This window comes from Camellia sinensis, chromosome 1 (genome assembly GCF_055761805.1).
Source record: "Camellia sinensis isolate YWXY chromosome 1, ASM5576180v1, whole genome shotgun sequence".
NCBI classification, from domain to species: Eukaryota; Viridiplantae; Streptophyta; class Magnoliopsida; order Ericales; family Theaceae; genus Camellia; species Camellia sinensis.
In genome coordinates this window covers 130,917,758-130,937,998 of record NC_138961.1, presented here as the reverse complement: position 1 = coordinate 130,937,998, position 20,241 = coordinate 130,917,758, and the positions used below count along the sequence as shown (strand labels likewise).

The following is a 20,241-nucleotide window of genomic DNA, read 5'->3' as shown; positions in this document are numbered from 1 at the left end:
TGATCCTCTGCTAGTCACCTGAAAAGGAATAAACACTCCAGTCGTGGGTACCGGAATTAGCACTCCGACGGACAGGTTAGTCTCTACACTCAGGATTACTTGTATTCTAAGTTAAGCACAATAGTTCTCACATACCTTCCTCTGACTGATGATCTTGTATTTATATTACGCTCCTTCTTAGGCCTCGGGAATGAGCCCACTGTCAATTTGCCGTGTAATTGTCTATTCGGGTCGGTTCGCAACAAATCGTTTCTTATTCGGCCCCATATTCAATCGGCTATACGGCCGAATAGGGCAGGATTTCAACTGCGGGACGGGGTCGAATGAAATATATGCTTCGACCCGGGTCCGAACATTCGGCCTCTCCATGAGTCCCAATATTCGGCCCCTACACTTCTGTATAAGCATCAATAACCTGTAACAACAACACACGCATCGGAACAACCACCATTTCTAACGTTAGCAAACAACCAAATACAATACAATACACTACGTATTACAGAACATATTTTCAAACCTTACAATAACACTTACATTGCCCCGTATAACACCTTGTCAGATGATCGATTTGACATCTGAGAAATAAACAGCATTACCATTACCACGCCTAACCCACATGACGACCCTACACATACGTGCACAGAACAACGACAAATATACTGCAACCTATCAACCCAATGCAATTGTCACACCAACAACAATAGAAAAAACAAATAAATAATACTCACCCATCGCCGTATCGGTCATAAGCAGCACTGACAATGTCCTTCTCACGCTCTGTGAGCATTTTCCATACCGCATGCCTATTATTAATGCCAAAATCGAAGAACTTATAATCACCTCCCCAACTGCATCCACATCAATCACTTTGGCATTCGCCATATTTCTAACGTTACAATGGGAAACACCCAACATCACCTTACACCCGTCGCTGTTCACATTTCGATCTCTCACCTGCAAAATTAGATATTCAAATTCTAGCAAGTGTACATTTTTCCTCACCTTACCTTTTATGTTATGCACAAACGAGTTCGGCCCATCCGCCTTCTTCCTACCCTCCCCTCTCGTCAGACTAACAACAACCACATCATGTTCGTCCACCTCAAAAACATTTGCTACTACGATATGATCCACTATGTTAGACATAGCAAGAGCGACTGATACGGGGGAGGCATCTAACACATTTGCCAAATAGTTAGCGACAATACGTTTCACTCCTGATTATGCGGTCCCCCCATCACAACTCGGCCCACCATCTACACCACCACTTCCTATAGTCGCTCCTTTGAACCGCTGCGTAACATTATGAACCGCATGATCTACCAATTGCTCTTCGAGGACAGTAATACTTCTCCTTAGCTCTACATTTTCCATTGTCAGTCTATTGTTCTCTTCCTCTTTCACCCTCAAAACACTCTCAAACCCTCAAACCAGGTGTACCTCCTGCATCTCATTTTTCTTCTTCCAAGCAACAACTTCTTCTTCCAACTTCAATATTCGTTCATTTTTGTCCATGTTTTGCATCACTGACGTACTGGCTACAACATCTGCATCATCACCAATACATGCTAACTTGGGTCGTACCACGCTTCGTTGTCCACACATGATCAGAGTTGAAGGCAAATCACCTCCATCATCATCGCTACTGCTACTGTCATTAGCAACCTCCACATCCACATCACGGCACGACCTACACGTCCCCGTCTCAACATCCCCTCGTATCCCAACATCATTACCGTTGATGCCCATTTTCCCATCCACCACGTGGATTACACATTCTCCAACCAACATAGCAAGCTCGTGCTCCTTAGGAACCAATGGTCCCGGTCTCACCTACAGCCAACATACAGGATTAATTGATGACATGCATGCCAAAAACACCATATTTGATGTCACTATTTCAAAAATTTCACATACCATGAACTTAATATTTCCTAACAACTTCACACCACATGCCTTTGCATTCAACTCGCTAACGTTCCACTTCAAGAATCTCGAGAACATATGTGTGGCTTTTGCTCCAACAATCGATGTGTGCTCACACAACCAATACTACAACACATAACAAAACAAACCAACAAACAATCGTCACAAGTAAATAACATAATTCATTACAGCAAAAACATAAACACACATCTAATGCGATAAATACCAAGTACATATTGTTTATTGTACTAACCAACAATGCAATCACACATGTGGTCACTTTATGTGGTGTCCGATGGAAATCCCACACAGAACACATCAACATACTATCGCGTCGATGTTATCCATGTACCGAATAAAGGCCCAACTTACATTCTCCCCAGATGTTGAAAAAAACAATTTCATACATGCATACAAACATAACAGTTTCATAGTGTCCTCATAATCTATCGTCGTCTTCCTTGCTGCTGCGTCAACCAGCAAGTCCCTTACAAGCTTTGTAGTAATTCTACTTACACCACGACACCTCTGTTGCACAAAATCCAATGCGCCTAGGTTGTGCCGTCAAATCCAAGAATGCAGTGCCACATTTTAACCCAAACAACAACCTCACATCCTCGTCCGTAAAATCAACCCCACGACCCCCAATCACGAACTTCCCCTCGCGCACGCTGTAACACTATATGACGTTTACCACCAAATCATCACCTTTTCTGAACTTGGTGTGGTCCAGCTGATTAATCAGTATAGCCTCGAATAGCACCCAGAATGGAGTCTTACGTAAATGAACAAGGTGCATTTCTGTTAACTTCACTGCGTACACCATTTCACTAGGCCTGCGATGTTTGACCGGAAATTTAGTATTTGTTTCGAATGTCTACGAGATCCCTCCACACCAGTCCCAGGGTTTGTTTGGTTGAACAAATTGCGTCCTGGCATGGTAGTCCCAATTTCATGAGATGTCAATCCACCCTTCGTTTCTTTGCGCTTCCGTTCACATGACCTCGTCCACAGAATGACACACCGTTACGCAGTAAACAAGTACAAACAATTGTACGTACACATAATAATCCAAAGCCACACCCCATCAAACAACGTAATCGCGTTGCACCAAACGCACCACTACCCTTCACAACATGTAAACACCAACAAGTCCCACCAAGGTTAACACAAAAACAAATAACATAGAACGCAACGTGTCCATGTTGCTACATACATACACATTAAACAGACTGCCACGACAACCTTCAAATACCGTATTATTTTACGTTATCACGTGTCAATAATGGACAACGTACATGCAAACACACATTCCCCCACATACCCCCTTCGCACAATAGGCCAACCTCATGATAAATTGCACATTGCAACATTTTTGAGTTATACGCTAAACACATTGAGCCTTATTTTCACATAAAACCCAACAACACAAATACGACATTTAGAATATCCCTTCTGTGTTACATGACCCCAGACAGCATCGTGTTAACATTAACATATACATTCCAGCCATCAAACCCCTCACCACAAACCATACAACAAAACAAAAGCGTGAACGCATACATGTGGTCCCTCACATTCAAAACGTAAACATCATTACAATAACATATACACGATTGACAACACACACACATCACATATGAAACATATACAACACTACACATACATTTCTAAGAACAATAATCAAATCACAACACACACAAGGCAACCCCAAAGTCTGAAACACACACAGTTCACACACTTACACACACCATTAAGACAAATACAGAACACTTATGTTTTGTAGACATTTTGCAAATCTCTGTTCGGCTACGGTGATGCCCCACCACTCTGCTCGTCTACGGTCACAACAAATTCACCTAATCTACTCAAACTAGGGTTTCCCATAACCAAAAAACCCTAAAAATCAAAACAATCTATCCGTAACCAATCCAACTAAACATTCCTAAAATTCTCACTTAATCTCGATTGTGGGACGCAATCACATGAATTTGAAATTTGAATTACGGGAAACCACAACCAAGATGACGTAAGGTTCCATCACTTTTGGAACGTTCCCTGTTCCCAAATTGAACTTCTAATGTTTCCAATTGTTGGATTATCCCCCACCCAATTTTTTTGTAATGCGGTTCGTGTTGGAACACCTAATTTCGAAACGAGTGTAATTGAATGGATTGGTTCAAAATGTATAAGGGCAAGCGGGTCACTATGGGCCCCACTACATGACTTCACACTTCAAAAATGGGCCAAATCACACTCACACGCCATGTTTGCACACGCACATCTACTTCGCCTATACTTCGAAACATTAAAAGAGTACTATTACGTTTTTTTTGGTAACGTGAAACACACGCACCCTTACTCTCATAATTACATTAACAATTTTTGATAATAGTTTGATCAATTGCAAATTAGTAAACAACCAGTCAAAAGGATTACATTGTTAATAAGAAAACATTTGAGACCATATGAAACACAAGACCGAAATATGAGATTTATTGATATATTTTTTTTTTTTAGATTTTTTTTTTTAAGTTATAAAATCCACATGGTAGATTCTTTGAGGGGTGTGTGTGTACGGTCTTCACCGTATAGGAATACAACCTTGTTTCTCGTGTACTTGCGAACCTTAAATTTCAAATTTTCCATAAAGTAGAAGAATCAAAGATCAATACGTCCTCTCTCAAACATCGAATCGATTCTCCGATTCGTTTTCCGAACCCATGTCGCATTCCCTAAAATCCTCACGAAAAATATTTTCCAGGAATCTATAAATCCGATCTCTCTCTTTTCGCTTGCATGGCCGGTCAAATCATGACCCTTGTCAGGTTCGATGTCTTTGTGTATCTATCTGTGTCTGTATATGTATCTATATAATTGAATTGAGCTATGTTTGCTAGTCCCCTGGTTATTCTAGATTTTTATTTTTGTAGATCTCTGGTCCCAAATCAGACGAAGCGGATCATATCTGGCAATCAGGCTTCTGTTCTTGTTCGACTAATCTGTGGAGTTTCTTAACTGGTATTTTGTTCTCATCTCTCAGCTTAACTTCCTAGAAAGAGAAGGAAAATTGAAGAAAAGAAAAGAAAATATTGAATCATTATACCATAACCAAAGTCAAACAGTAGTGTCGGCTTCAGTTTATTCATATAACTAGAATTTTTGGTTACCTGCACATTTTCTTGGCAACCAAACAGAGGCTTTGATTAGTTCTACTTTGTTGGTGTTCTTAGTTTCAGTCACATTTGATTAGATTCTTGATTTGTTTTGGTCAGATTCTTGATTTGTTTGCGGGTTCGCACGACACTGTGTGTAATTTGATTCAGTCCTGGTCATTTATTTGTAATGCAATCCACTGAGACGGAGGAAAGGAAGAACTTGAAGCGTTCAAGATCGTTCCCTCGCGAGATGCCAGTTACCGATACCACTGTTTCAAAGAATCTTGACGATTGCATTCTTTTTCCTGTTGAAGAGATAGTGCAGTATCCATTGCCCGGTTATGGTGCACCGAATTCCATCAGTTTCAGTCCTGATGATAGTTTGATAACCTATTTGTTTAGTCCTGATTACAGTTTGAATAGGAAAGTGTTCACATTTGATCTCAAAACATGTAAGCACGAGTTGTTTTTCAGCCCTCCTGATGGTGGGCTTGATGAGAGTAACATATCGGCAGAAGAGAAGCTGAGGAGGGAGAGGTTGAGGGAGCGTGGGCTTGGGGTAACACGGTATGAATGGGTGAAGATGAACTCGAAGAAGAAGACAATCATGGTGCCATTGCCTGCTGGGGTTTGTTTCTCTGTCTCTGATATTAATCAATATTTTTAGCCTTTTGTCATTTTAATGAAATGTCATTATTCTATCTTTGAATTGTTCTATTTCTTGACTTTTGAACTTCTTTCTCTGGCATTGCTTGTTAAATGTCTGCATTATTAGGGAGTGAGAGGAAACCATTCATTGGAATTGGCTTCACCCTGATAATAGTTGTACAGTTCTATGATATGTGAATGCATATACTAATGGGAAATACCATGATTACTTCTAGGAAAATTTGATGAATGGCAATTATATTTGAATTTTCTACTGCCAACAGGACAAATTTCCAAGGTAGGTATTAGATCTGGTTATTCTAGATGTGGAAAATCTTACTAGTTTTGTATTTGTTGAAGAAGTTATTTGTAAATCTGCACAGAAAGCCTTTAAATGACATTTTCTTCACTTGATGTGGTATTCTAGTTTTTTAATATCCTTTTGTTTGTGTATGAACATTGTTCATTCTACTGCAGAATCATAATGCCAATAATCAAACATGTATTGAGTTTAGAATGGCCAAGAAGGCAAGAACAGATTTGTTTGTCTTATTTGGTATCAAATATGATGCATGGACACTTCAAAAAACATGCCGTACCCGTACCGGGTACTTATCAGCGTATGGTACTATGGTACTTCTACAAATGTACCGGATATACGAAATATGTATTCAAATTTTTTCTTCTTAATTTTTGGCGTACCCAAATGTACTTAGTATATACCTAAGTCATACCGTACCTTAGTTGAAACAATATTTTCTTCTACTACAGAGATAAAACTCCTTTCACTAGATTTCTTTTTTATTTTTTGTTTTATGCTTAGCATAATTTTAAAATTAAGTTATGATTTGTAAGTTATTTAATATATTGACATTTAATTTTGATATATACCTTTACTTTTGACATTAAATGTTAATTATACGTTGGACCTTAATAAATTAAATCATTTAATTAATTTTTGCATTACTCTAAATTAAAAATAAATATTTTTTTACAAGCGTACCAAATCATATCTGTACCTTATTTTTTTTTAATTTTACCGTATCGTACCAACACTCCGACCTGTACTCGTACCCGTACTCGTGCTTCATAGGGTATCAACAACCATAAGAACAATGTGTACCGACCGAGGCAAAGATTAGAAAAATACATATTAAAAACAAATGATTTGGAGGATGGTAATCAGACAATTATTGACCTGTGAAAATAGGTGGAGAAAACAAACAAGCAATTATATAAATGATAGAAATATGTTCAGGGAGGGTAAAAATTTCCCGTTCTTCCCCTTAGCCCCAGTTCCCTCATATGCAGTTTTGGGCCTTTTGGCAACTTACTCAAGTTGCAAACCAAGTTTGGTCATCTTTGAGAAAAAAATTTATAGTTTGCTGTCCTCATATCTGAGGGGTACATCAATCAAAAGCTAAACTTTTACTAAATGTGGTTATCATGTACAAAGAATCCTCAATGTATAACAACTTTAAGAAACAAGTGAATTCTGTTCCCCTTTCGGATACTTTCGTAAGCAAGCTTCTGACATAATGAAATAAAAATAAAAATGAACCGGATGCTTGTTTTAAATTTCCCTAATCATAGCATACATACTGCAACATTTTTTTTTTTGAGCAACAGAGACAAACATTCTAGTTTATTGTCCTTCATACATGCTACATCTTACATATGCATACAAGTACTTAGCTCACATTCTCTCTCCCTCTCCCTTTAGATCCCTGTCATTTTTATGTGAAATTGCATTTTTAAAAGATTATGAGACATTGAGATGTTATCTTCAATGCTAATTTTAAAAGTTTATGTGCATGTCAAATATGTCATGCATGTGCATTGGGAAATTTTGTACATGTGCATCTTTTACATGCAGCAAGTATTGGTTTTCTGGGATGTTTTTTCATTCCATTCAATTCTATTTTTGTACTTAAATCTTATTCCTTTATAATGCCAAGCCTTTTTCTTACTACTATGCTATATGAGCCTAAGCCTTGCATTGCAAAGGAAAACTTTATCTTCACAAATCTGTCACAACTACCAGAATTTTTTCGAAGTTGATAGTTTCTGTCAAGTTTCTAAAATTTCAATGGTTACTATTTGTATTGATTTGAGTCTAAATAAGAATTCCTGGTCAAAGGATAGCTTTTTACTCAAATTGAAATGAATCAATAATAAAACGTACTACTCAATTTGTATTATGTTAATCTGAAGTCTGAATTTGATTACCTTGTAAAAAGATGAGCTGGTATACTTTCCATTTGAATCCTACTGTTGTCTACTGAGCTCAAAAACATGTTTGCATACAAGGAGTAGATTTGGGTTTGGGGATTGGACTCAAAATTCATTATTGTATATGAGGATTGCTGTTGTAATAATGGAATTATAACCTCTTTCTTTCAAATCCACCAATAGACAGCTCTCAAATCCTACATGGATCTTGTGAAATTTAGACTTAAGTTGTAATCCTGGTTGATGAAATCGAAATCAATTCATTTCAAATTTATAAATCCAGTGACAACCTCAAGTAGTTGGTCATGCCCTTTTGAACGCAGACATTTTCTTAGGATAGAAGGTTTCTTCTTCTTCCTACTATTTATTTATTTATTTGTAATACTAGAATAGTCAACTCGTGAGCAGGGTGGAGGTTCAAACATTTCTATCTGTTAACATTCTGTTTTTTCATCCCAAATATGTATATGGGTTCCACATAAAGTACGGTTACTGCTTAGTAGTTACATATTTTGATTATTTTCACGGACTTACCTGCATTTGTATCTATAATTTTCATCCCATCCCATCCCATCCTTTATGATCTCTGGGCCTGTCCCACTTTTATTTCTTCTGTCAATCCTTCCAACCAGTCCCTTTACTAGTAAGCCTCTCCAAGTGAAAGAGGAAGCCTTGCAACAGACAAGGCTAGAACTTATCTATGATTGGGATTTTAACTGAAAATGGTTAACTATTATTTGCCACTGAATACCCCTAGGTCCTTTTCCCTATCTTTTGCTGGCTGAGAAATTAACTATTTTAGGTTCTACACTATTTTACTGTTATTGTTTTATGAACTTATTTTTGTATATGTGGACAGATTTATTTTCAAGATCTTTCTTTACAACCAGAGCTTAAGCTTATAAGTGCATCGTGCTCTCCAATTGTTGATCCACATCTTTCACCTGATGGTACCATGCTTGCTTATGTGAAGAATTATGAGTTGCATGTGTTAAACCTGTTGTACAACGAGTCAAAGCAGTTGACATTTGGCGCTGACGGAAATGTTTTGGTAAGCTTTAGTTTCCCGGTTTCCTTGCTTCATGAATTGATTATTTTCCATACATCAGATGCTATCTATAGCATTATAAAGTGGTGATGCCTATGAGACTCTCTTAAGTGATGTGCATATCTGGTTCTGTGATGGTCATAAAATTCAACCATTAGGCCCATTTGTTTTTGTTCCTGGTAATTTATTGTCTGATCTGTTTCATTGATGGAATTATTCTCTTTTCAACCACTAGCCTTTTTGTGAATATTTAAAAGATTAAGGGTCTGAGTGAGAAGACTTCAATCATTTTGACATTGTTGTTCTTCTCTTTAGCATGAATGACATGCTAATTAGATCCAAAGATTTGCGAGTTAGCTCCATTTTTGAAAAGTGAGCAAGGGGCGCCGCATCGACACCTGGGTGCGGTGAAAAATAGGCAAAGGTTCCCGCATTTTCTGGACGAGTGCAGGTAAAGAAGTTAGTTCAAGACTATAGGTTTAGGGTAGCCACTTGGAATATAGGAACCTTAATTGGTAAGACGATGGAATTGGTAGATGTTATGATTAGGAGGACAGTTAGTATAACTTGCGTACAAGAAACTGAGAAAGTTAGGCAAATTGAGGATACCGGCTTTAAAATGTATTATAGTGGTAAGGATAGACGCAGGAATGATGTAGGAATCCTAATTGCCAAGGATCTGGTAAAGAATGTAGTAGCGGTCATTAGCAAAAGGGATATGATTATGTTAGTTAAACTAGTTATTGGAAGGAATATAGTGAACGTTATTAGTGCATACACCCCTCAAGTAGGATTAGATGATCAGACTAAGAGGGATTTTTGGGAGCAAATAGATGAGATCTTATAGGAGATATCCGTAGGAGAGAACCTAGTTATAGGTGGAGATTTTAATGGCCATGTAGGCATAAATAAATTAGGCTTTGAAAGGGTGCATGGTGGGTACAGTTTTGCTGACAGGAATGAGGCTAGAGAGAATATCTTAGATTTCGCATTGGCTTCTGACCTGGTGGTGGGTGGTGGCCAATACTATGTATAAGAAAAGGGAGAAGCATTTGATAACCTTGGGTCAGTGAAGAGCCAAATAGATTACTTCTTAGTGAGAAAAGTGGACCGCCTAAAATGCAATGATTATAAGGTGATTCCTGGAGAGAGCCGGGCCTCTCAACATAGGATTTTGGTAGTAGATTTATGTTTTAAAGGGCAATACCAAGTTAGGAAGGATGGTGGACGTCGTAGGATAAGATGGTGGGACTTAAAAGGGGATAAACTATAAATATTTAAGAATAGAATGAATAAGGAACGTACTTGGGACTTGGAAGATGATGCTAACACTATGTGGAACTTGATAGCCATTGTATGAGAAGAATCTCAAAGGAAGTGCTTGGAGAGTCGAAAGGAACGGGACCCAACTCTAGGGAAACTTGGTGGTGGAGGGAAAAGGTTTAAGCGGTAGTTAAGGCAAAAGAAGAGTGCTTTAAAAAGGGAGAGAATGATAGAACTGAAGAAAATCTTAAGAGCTATAGATTGGCTAATAAGGAGGTAAAGAAAGTAGAGAGAGAAGCTAAGTTGAAAACTTATAATGACCTATACACTAGACTAGATAGTAAGGAGGGAGAGAAGAGGGTACACAAACTTGCTAACATATGGGAGAGGAAAATAAGTGATTTTAATCTAGTTAAGTGCATCAAAAGTGAGTATTCTAAGGCATTGGTGAAGGATGAAGAGATTAAGGAAAGATGGAAGAATTATTTTGAGAAACTATTAAATGAGAAATATGGAGGTACGTCAATAGAGAAGCAAATAGCTAATAATACGATAAATCAAGACTATAGGTTCTATCGCAAGATTAGGAACTTTGAAGTGGAGATTGTATTTAAGAAGATGAAATCAAATAAGGCTTTAGGACTTGGTGATATCCCCATTGAAGCTTGGAAGTGTTTGGATAAAAAGGGGATTGCTTAGTTGACTAGGTTGTTTAACAAAATTTTGTTGACTAGGAACATGCCAGATGAGTGGAGGAAGAATATTTTAGTGCCAATTTATAAGAATAAAGGAGATGTCCTAAATTGCAATAACTATAGAAGAATCAAGCTAATGTGTCATATAATGAAAGTGTGGGAGAGGATGATGGAACGCTGATTGCGAGATATAACAGAGGTGTCAAAGAATCAATTTGGGTTTATGCTTGGCAGGTCAACAATGGAAGCGATCTATCTTTTGAGGAGAGTGATAGAAAAGTATATAGAAAAGAAAAGAGACATTCATATGGTGTTTATCGACCTTGAGAAAGCATATGATAGAGTACCTCGAGATATAATATGATGGGTGCTAGAGAAGAAAGAGGTGACAAAAGGTTACATTGATGTAATTAGGGACATGTTTGAAGGGGGGTGACCACTATTAGATCGCTTGCTGGAGAGACAAATGAATTTCCTATTACTGTAGGGTTACGCCAAGGATCTACCTTAAGTCCTTATCTTTTTGCTTTAGTTATGGATGAGTTGACGAGAAATATTCAGGATGACGTGCCATAGTGTGTGCTTTTTGCAGACGATATCATGCTAGTGGATGAGACTAGAGAAGGAGTTAACACAAAGTTGGAGATTTGGAGAAAAGTACTTGAATCTAAAAGATTCCAGATAAGTAGAACTAAGACAGAGTATATGAAGTGTAAATTTAGTAACAGTAACAATGAAAGCAGAGGAGAAGTGAAGATTGAGAACCAAAAACTGCCTAAAAGTGAATATTTTCATTATTTAGGGTTGATTATCACAATAGCAGGAGAGATTGATGCGGATGTGGCCCATAGGATTAAGGCGGGATGGTATAAGTAGAGAAGCGTGTCTGGGGTACAGTGCGATAAACGAATATTCACTAGACTAAAAGGTAAGTTCTATAGAATGACTATTAAACCAGCGATGTTGTATGGGACACGGAGTGTTGGGCAACCAAGAAACAACATGTAGATAAGATGAATGTGGCTGAGATGAGGATGCTAAGGTGGATGTGTGGCAAGACTAGACAAGACAGAATTAGGATTGAGTGTATTCGAGAATGGGTAGGAGTAGCACCGATAGAAGATAAGTTGAGAGAGAATCAATTGAGATGGTTCCGTCATATTCAACGGAGACCAACAAAGGTAATAGTGAAGAGATGCGATGCAGTGACGGTAGATGAAAGTGGTAGGGGACTGGGTAAGCCTAGATTAACATTGGCTAGCGTTGTAAATAGAGATATGGATCTATTTAATTTGACTAACGAAATGGCCTTTGGTAAAGCCGCGTGGAGAAGAAGGATTCATATAGCCGACCCCATTTGAGGGGACTTAAGGCTTGGTTTGGTAAAGAAATTTAAGTACTCATATATTGTATGTATCATGTCATGTATTGATGTATTGCATATTATTGTATATGTATCATAAGATGAATTTAAGTATCACGATGCATATTATTGTATATATATCGTAAGATATATTTAAATTAAGATACGTATTGATGCTACGCATCGTGAATCCTAAGATACTGACAACACTTTAATATATTTGTAACTCATGACTTTTGTGATGGCATGTTTGTGGTGTTGGTTGAGTTTGATATATTCTGAGGTAGATTAGACAATTATGATTCTAAGCTTATGATGAACTTAAGAATTCCTTCTGGAATATGGAATTAATTTCTTGTTTTATATTTCAGGTTCATGGTCTTGCTGAATACATAGCCCAGGTGAGATTATGAGTCTCTCTTTCTTGCAGTGTTCGTACAACTTTTGTTTAACATATTGCAAGCACTAATCTTGCATTTCATCATCATCAGAAGAATCAAAGCAATTTTTTTCTACTCAAAGCATTGTAAAATTACTAATAAAATGATTCTTTAATCAATACATTGTATGTCTAATTCATATTTCATGCTTTGGTGTTATACTGACTGTAGGAAGAGATGGATCGAAAGAATGGATATTGGTGGTCTCTGGACAGCAAATTTATAGCATTCACAGAAGTTGATTCATCTGAGATACCACTATTTAGAATCATGCACCAGGGTAAAAGTACAGTTGGTCCTGAGGCCCAGGAAGACCATGCTTATCCCTTTGCAGGGGCTTCAAATGTCAAGGTCCGCCTTGGGGTGATTTGTTCCACTGGAGGACCTGTAACTTGGATGGATCTTCACTGTGGAGAAAAGGATCAAACAAATAATGATGAGGAATATTTGGCAAGAGTAAATTGGATGCATGGAAATATTCTTATTGCTCAGGTTTTGAACAGATCACATTCTAAACTTACAATCCTCAGGTTTGATATCAAAACTGGTCAAAGAAAAGTTATAATGGTCGAAGAACTAGACACGTGGATTAATCTGCATGATTGTTTCACTCCTTTAGACAAAGGACTCACCAAATTATCTGGGGGGTTTATTTGGGCCAGTGAGAGAACTGGATTCAGACACCTTTATCTGCATGATACGAATGGAGCTCGCTTGGGACCTTTAACCGAAGGTGATTGGATGGTTGAGCAAATTACTGGTGTAAATGAGGCTGCAGGATTTGTATATTTCACTGGCACTCGAGACGGGCCTTTGGAATCTCATCTTTATTGTGCTGAATTGTTCCCAGATGGGAGCGATCCCCTGCAGGCGCCGCAGAGATTGACTAATGGGAAAGGAAGACACATAGTTGTTCTTGATCATCAAATGCAGAGATTTGTGGATATTCATGATTCCTTGGATTCTCCACCTAGAATTTTGATTTGCTCTTTGCAGGATGGAAGCTTAATAATGCCTCTGTACGAACAACCGTTCACAATTCCAAGATTCAAAAGGCTTCAACTTGAGCCTCCAGAGATTTTTCAAATTCAAGCAAATGATGGGACTATTTTATATGGGGCATTATACAAACCTAATGTAACAAAGTTTGGACCTCCACCATACAAAACCTTGATTAATGTATATGGTGGTCCAAGTGTGCAGCTTGTTTGTGATTCTTGGACAAACACTGTTGATATGAGAGCTCAGTATCTCAGGAGCAAAGGCATCTTAGTATGGAAGGTATCTACTGAACCCAATATCTTAGATTCTTACTATCTTCACTAAAACTTCAGTTTACAAATTTACTTGGGATGTTTCTTTCTTGAAGCTGCTTCCACAGGCACCCTAATTATGCAAGCCTGTCCTTTTTGGGCCTCCATGCATTTTGTGTACTGTCTTAGCAACTAGTAGTCTGATTGAAATGTGAATCCAACAATTTTGGCATTTCGATTTTATAAATATAATTTGATGTCTTTATTGCTGCTGGCACAGTAGAATAGTTCACTTTGATATCAATTCTCCAGTGTACTCCCTATAAGTTAATTGGAAAAGGAAAAGAAAGAATCAACTCGGTCTTCATCCCAACTGCTTTGCATTTTTTACAGTTAGATAACAGAGGAACTGCTCGTCGTGGGCTTAAGTTTGAAGGCTCACTCAAGTACAACTTTGGTCACATTGATGCTGGGGATCAGGTGATTGGAGCTGAATGGCTCATCAAGCAAGGGCTAGCAAAAGTTGGCCATATTGGCTTGTATGGATGGAGCTATGGTGGATATCTCTCAGCCATGAGTTTAGCCAGGTTTCCTGACATCTTCAGCTGTGCTGTTTCTGGGGCCCCTGTTACATCATGGGACGGGTATGACACATTTTACACAGAAAAGTATATGGGTTTGCCCTCTGAGAATAGAGAAGGTTACAAGTTGAGCTCAGTGATGCACCATGTGGACAAGATCAAAGGCAAGTTGTTACTCGTGCATGGCATGATTGATGAAAACGTGCATTTTAGACACACTGCAAGGCTTGTGAATGCACTTGTGGCAACTGGAAAGCCTTATGAATTGTTAATTTTCCCCGATGAGCGTCACATGCCTCGCCGGCTCCAGGACCGAATTTACATGGAGGAGAGAGTTTGGGACTTCATAGAGAAGAATTTGTGAATGATCTTTGCTACTCTGGTTTGTTTCGCTTTGTTGTTGTTGAGGCTGAAAAGTTTATTAGGGCTCATTATTTTGAGCAGAGAGTATTAAACTTTCCATCTCAAGTTTTTGCATTTTCTATGATAAAACAGGAAGGTTGTCCTTGTAACACGTTGACCCCTTTTGATGTGCGCTCTTGAAACTTATTGAATTATGTAGTTGGTGCCTATGTATCAACACTGAACTAGTGTACAAAAATCAAGATGAATTGATTTTGTTAGTGAGAGTCCAATGTGTTCACCATATCTGCTTTTGGGAATTTTTGGCAGCAGAATTTTTTTGTGATGAAAAGTAGTCTGACATATAAATTGTTTGGTGAATTTTTTAGGGTTTCACTTTTATTTGTTTTTTCAGCTGAAAAAACTTGAAAGTAAGCTCAGAAAGTTGACTTCTGTGAAAGTGAGTTTAAATTTTATTTATTTATTTTTTATGCCTTTTATTTTTATTTTTATTTTTAAGTTACAATAAATTTTGCCAAACAACGGTGGATGTTATGTACCACTCAGTAACCACCTTTAGTCCTTATTGTGATACGACAATGTTACGTAGCTCAAATTTTGTGATTCAAAAGTGGCTCAAATGGTCAAAACGACGTCGTTTTGAGTACAGAACAACATAAACGTTTTGGCCATTTGAGCCACTTTTGAGCCATAAAATTTGAATTACGAGACATTTTCCATTGTGATATTATATAGAAAAATGTATGAATGGCATAATTTCCTATCTTTAATTCATTTAAAATTTGAGTATCATTGATGAGCATGTAATTTAAGGATGAGTTTTGTAAAAGATGCAACAAACAACAAAAATTTGAAAACCAAACTAGGACTCTTGTTTGCTGCACACATTAGGGTTTCAACATTTCTTCTTGAGTGTCGATACCACTGTCTTGAGGGTCGAACCCTTTGAGTAAATTTCAGTTTTTTGGGTACGGTTTGGGCCCTATTTTTTGGAGGTATTGACTTATTCTTTTCATTGACTCTGGGACTATTATTCTACTACTATAAATAGGTTCCAAACACACTTTTTTCATTATTTTTTTTTCTCTCTCTCTCTTTTTTCATCTCTACACCGTGAGTCTCCATTCTCTCTCTCTTTCTCTCTAAACTCAACTTTTTTACTTAGATCTTTAGATCTACTCACATTAGAGCTATCTTTTCACTTTGTTTCTTTGAGAAAGATTGTAGATCTCGTCAAGGGCTTCCTTTTGATCGAAGTAATTCGTGGTTTCGTCGCTAGGGATTTTTGGGTTGTCTCCTCTTCGCTTCAAGTGGTAGGGATTTCTTTGGTCCTTTTCAATACCTCATCTGTAGATAGACATGTGGTAGATTTTATTACATAAAAATCATATTCATTATGGGTTTCCTTGAAAGTTATGAAAATGGATCTAGGTTTGATATTTGTGATTGAAGTTGTTTAGTTGGTTGTTGTTTGGGTTAATTGGAGAGTAGTTTAACATGTTTATGTTGAGAGGGAGGAAAACACTAATTTAATATTGTTGACTTAATGGATTTAAAAGGGAGAGAGTTGAATAATCTTTTGTAATTTGTTAATATGGATTGTGTAATTGTGTTCATATCTAAAAGGGAGAAGTAACCATGGAATTGAAATTGTTTGGATTAATCATGTTGAGTGGGGTTGGGTTATGGCTTTGGCATCAAGGATGTGGTTTTTAATTAAATGAAGAGAATGGAGTTTTAGAAAATGATTGGAGTAGTGTGGATTTGAAAATAAGGAAATTTGTTTTTTTTTTTTGGAAAGAAAATGAAATCATAACCCTTCGTGAATTAATAATGAACTTGGAGTCGGATTTTGAGACATTTACATATTATTATTATTATTATTATTATTATTATTATTATTATTATTATTATTATTATTATTGGACTAAAGGTCTTGTGGGAATTGGATTGTTGTCTTATGTGTATTTAATACATATGCTTAGAGGTTTTGTCATTGGTCATCGGTGGAGGATGACATGGTTGCGTTGAATAATATCGTGTATGTAGTATACTTGTGTTATTATGCATTCTAGTATGTTAAGATGGTTGAAAATGTTCACGCGTTGAGAATAAAAGGTACCATTACCTTCCTGTTAGTGCTTGGAGAATTGGCCACGCTTAGAATGAGAGGTACCAGTACCTTCCAGCTAGTGCTTGGAGAACTTGGCAGAGGTACCATTACCATCCAGCCGGTGTCTGGTAAATTGGCAGAGATACCATTACCTTCTAGCTTGTGTCTGGCAAATTGACATTTCGTTATGGAAAGGTATCCTTGGCCTACCGTGCTTAAGGCAGGTAGAGCATTGTTTTGCTTCTCATTGTCTCGGTGTATCCTTATATATCATGAGTAGGTGATGGTTGTGGTTGGGTGAGGCCGGGTTGTTTTATGTGATAGTGTAGTAATCATTGTACATGTATTAATTTCGTATTCATGTTAGATTATATATGTATTTACATAGGCGTATTGAATGAGTCGTTGAAAGTGTTTCTTGACCATTGATTTAGGGCCAAGGGAATGTGATGAATGTATCAAAAGTGAACTTATGTTTTGTATTGGGTGTAAATAATGAGAAGTAATTGGGTTTTTATGAAAGTATTTTTAAAACAACCAGTTGTGATGCATTATTTATAAATGGGAAATGAGAAAGAAATGTGAATTGTTTGTGTTATTGGGCAAATTGAATGATTTTTAGAAAAGTACCTGTATAAGTATATTTTCAGTGTAAACGGTCACATTATGTATATGATATGATTTAAAGCATTCATGATCGTAGCTATCTATATGTTGTTATTGTTTAGGATCATGTTGAGATCCCTATTGGACTTTATGTTCATCCCACATTGCTAATCCTTTTTCAAGTGATCGTCGAGAAGTGTTTCAAGATCGAGGATCTTCTTTTTTTGTTGGCCACGGGGCCTTTTATTTGTGGGCAGAATGCCATTGATGTAAAAGGGTTAAACCCTTTCTTTTAATTTAAAAGATGTAAGCCTACATGCAATTTATTTAATTATAACTCATGTTGCATTCATATTGTATTCGAATGAGAAAGTCTTTATTAATGTGTTCTTGTTGATGTAAAGAGCTTCCACATGTTATCTCTGGCATTGAATCTGTAATAATGGTTTGGTAATAGAATCCGAGTAACAAAAAGTGGGGTGTGACAAGGAAAATCAAGTCAAACACACTATTGGTGTAAAACTGTCAATGATGCACTATTGGTGTAAAACTGTCATGACTTGCATTAGTGAACTGTTTAATTATAATATTAAGATGATTACCAAATTAAAGTAAGGTTGGATATGGTTATTGCCGCCTAATATTTTTCTTATTAAATTTTGACTAAATTATCATATGAACAAACTGGAAGAATGTAATACTAAATTTAATTATGGGTGAATTACACTAACGATCCCTATAGCGATTCTGGTTTAGACTTGACCCATTTGATATTCTGGATCTGAGTTTTATTGTCTTATACGATTGTTCATGTTTTATTTAGCTTTATTCCTAATTGAGATTGAGTATTGGAGTGTCTTGGTTGCGTTTGGAACAGGTCGAGAGTTAGTTTTTCAAAATAGTTCCTGCCCAGATTTTGGCTTCTTCACTCGAGCGACACTTCTTGCGCTTGAGCGATCTTTGAGAACTCTCAGTACTTTTGCAAGCCTGCAAAACTACTGAAAGTTGGCATTCTACGCTCGAGCGGTCATTCTTGCGCTTGAGCAGTCGTTTTTGAGCTCAAGCAATGGTCCTCTATCTGTAAAACTTTTAGGAGTTTGTAATCTTCGCTCGAGCGGTAAACTTATTCGCTCGAGTAGTCTCACTTATTGTGTCTGGTCTCTCGAGCAACACTTCTTGCGCTCGAGCGGTCTGCGCGTATATCAGATCATAAAGTCACGTTTTTGAGTCACTTTTTCATCTCTAAACATCTCAAAACCTTATTTTCTCTCTCATTCTCTCTCTAAAACTCACATTCTCTCTATAAATACACCTAGATCCATTGATTTCTCAACCCTATTCTTTTTGTTAAAAAGGTAGAGCTTATCTAGAGCTTCGTTCTAATCGGAACAAGGTTGGGTTTCGGTGTTTTTGAAGTTTCTCTACTCTTTGTCTCGTTTTCTAAGCTTAAGGTAGGGATTTCTTTGCACTTTCTTATGATTTTTAATTTAGCTATTTTTGTTTTGAAACAATATTGTGATTTGGAAAATTTTGGACAAATCTAGGGTTTTGGGTTAAAAATCAAAAGAGGGGTTTTCAAATGGATTCTTGAAAATGGTTATGAGATTGGAAATAAGGTTGAGTTGTGATAAATGGTTAGTCTTTATACTTGGAATTGATTTTGGAATGAAATGAGGTTTTGCCCTAAATATCTTAAATGTTGATTTTGTATAAATAAATGAAATTGCTGTTAAAAATATGAAATTGGATTGATGTTAATGAGGATGGTGGAGTTGGGTATGTATTAGCACTCACATCTTGGAATTTGAAAAGTTTATCTTTATGAAAATTAATTATCTGTTTAGAGATATCTGTTTTGAGCTATCAGTGAATGATAGCTATGATTGTTGTAGAAATTGTATGAGAATTAGGAGAATTGAAACTATTTTCTTATCCATTGCATTAAGTATTATTGCATACTTAACACATTGAAAATGTTGTCGTTTTGAGAAAAAAATGGTGAATACCTTGGTGAATCTAGGTAGGAGTGTAGTTGTAGTATTAAGTTGGCCTGTGTGTCCTTAGTGAAAGTCCAGAAACCCGCGTGGTTAGGTGTCGAGCCTTCTGATTAATGCCGATAAAAATGACAAATTGGTAGTGTTTGTAGCCTACATGTAAACATGTCTTAGAGATTCATAGTGTTGTATTCATTACCCTGTTTTCTATTGTAAAGGAAATGATAGCATGATTTGAGATATAATCTTGGCATTCCATGGTTTTGGAAAGAGAAATGACAATGTTTTGGCACGAGCATTGTACATGCATTCACTTTATATCTTTGTTAAGATTCATAAACTGTGTTGTAGTATCTCTATTGGGTTTTAGCTTACCTTATATGAGAAAACCATTTTCAGGTGTTGATGATATACCTCCGCTAAGGACATATGGGAGGAACTTGGAGATGAAGGCTTCTTTTTGTGTTAATTGTTGTATTTATTTTTGTACAAGCCAATGGCTTAAATTTTGTTGAATTTAAATCCATTTTGTCGTAACCAAGTATTGTCTTGGAAAGC

At 37.0% G+C, this 20,241-nt stretch overlaps 1 protein-coding gene across 2 annotated transcripts; it reads left to right on the top strand.

The window, feature by feature from the left end:
* The first annotated feature begins 4,332 nt into the window (after positions 1–4,332).
* Positions 4,333–15,242, top strand: LOC114285931 (uncharacterized). Of its 2 annotated transcripts, none has more exons than XM_028229035.2 (7): positions 4,333–4,754; positions 4,860–4,947; positions 5,202–5,712; positions 8,824–9,015; positions 12,705–12,734; positions 12,945–14,054; positions 14,420–15,242. In XM_028229035.2, the coding sequence occupies exons 3-7, from the start codon at positions 5,272–5,274 to the stop codon at positions 14,969–14,971; spliced, it is 2,325 nt and encodes a 774-aa protein (XP_028084836.2). In that variant the 5' UTR covers positions 4,333–4,754; positions 4,860–4,947; positions 5,202–5,271; the 3' UTR covers positions 14,972–15,242. The 2 variants fall into 2 exon arrangements, with proteins under 2 accessions (XP_028084836.2, XP_082740454.1); XM_082884328.1 differs by having other exon boundaries at positions 4,491–4,754; positions 5,180–5,712.
* Positions 15,243–20,241: the final 4,999 nt, after the last annotated feature.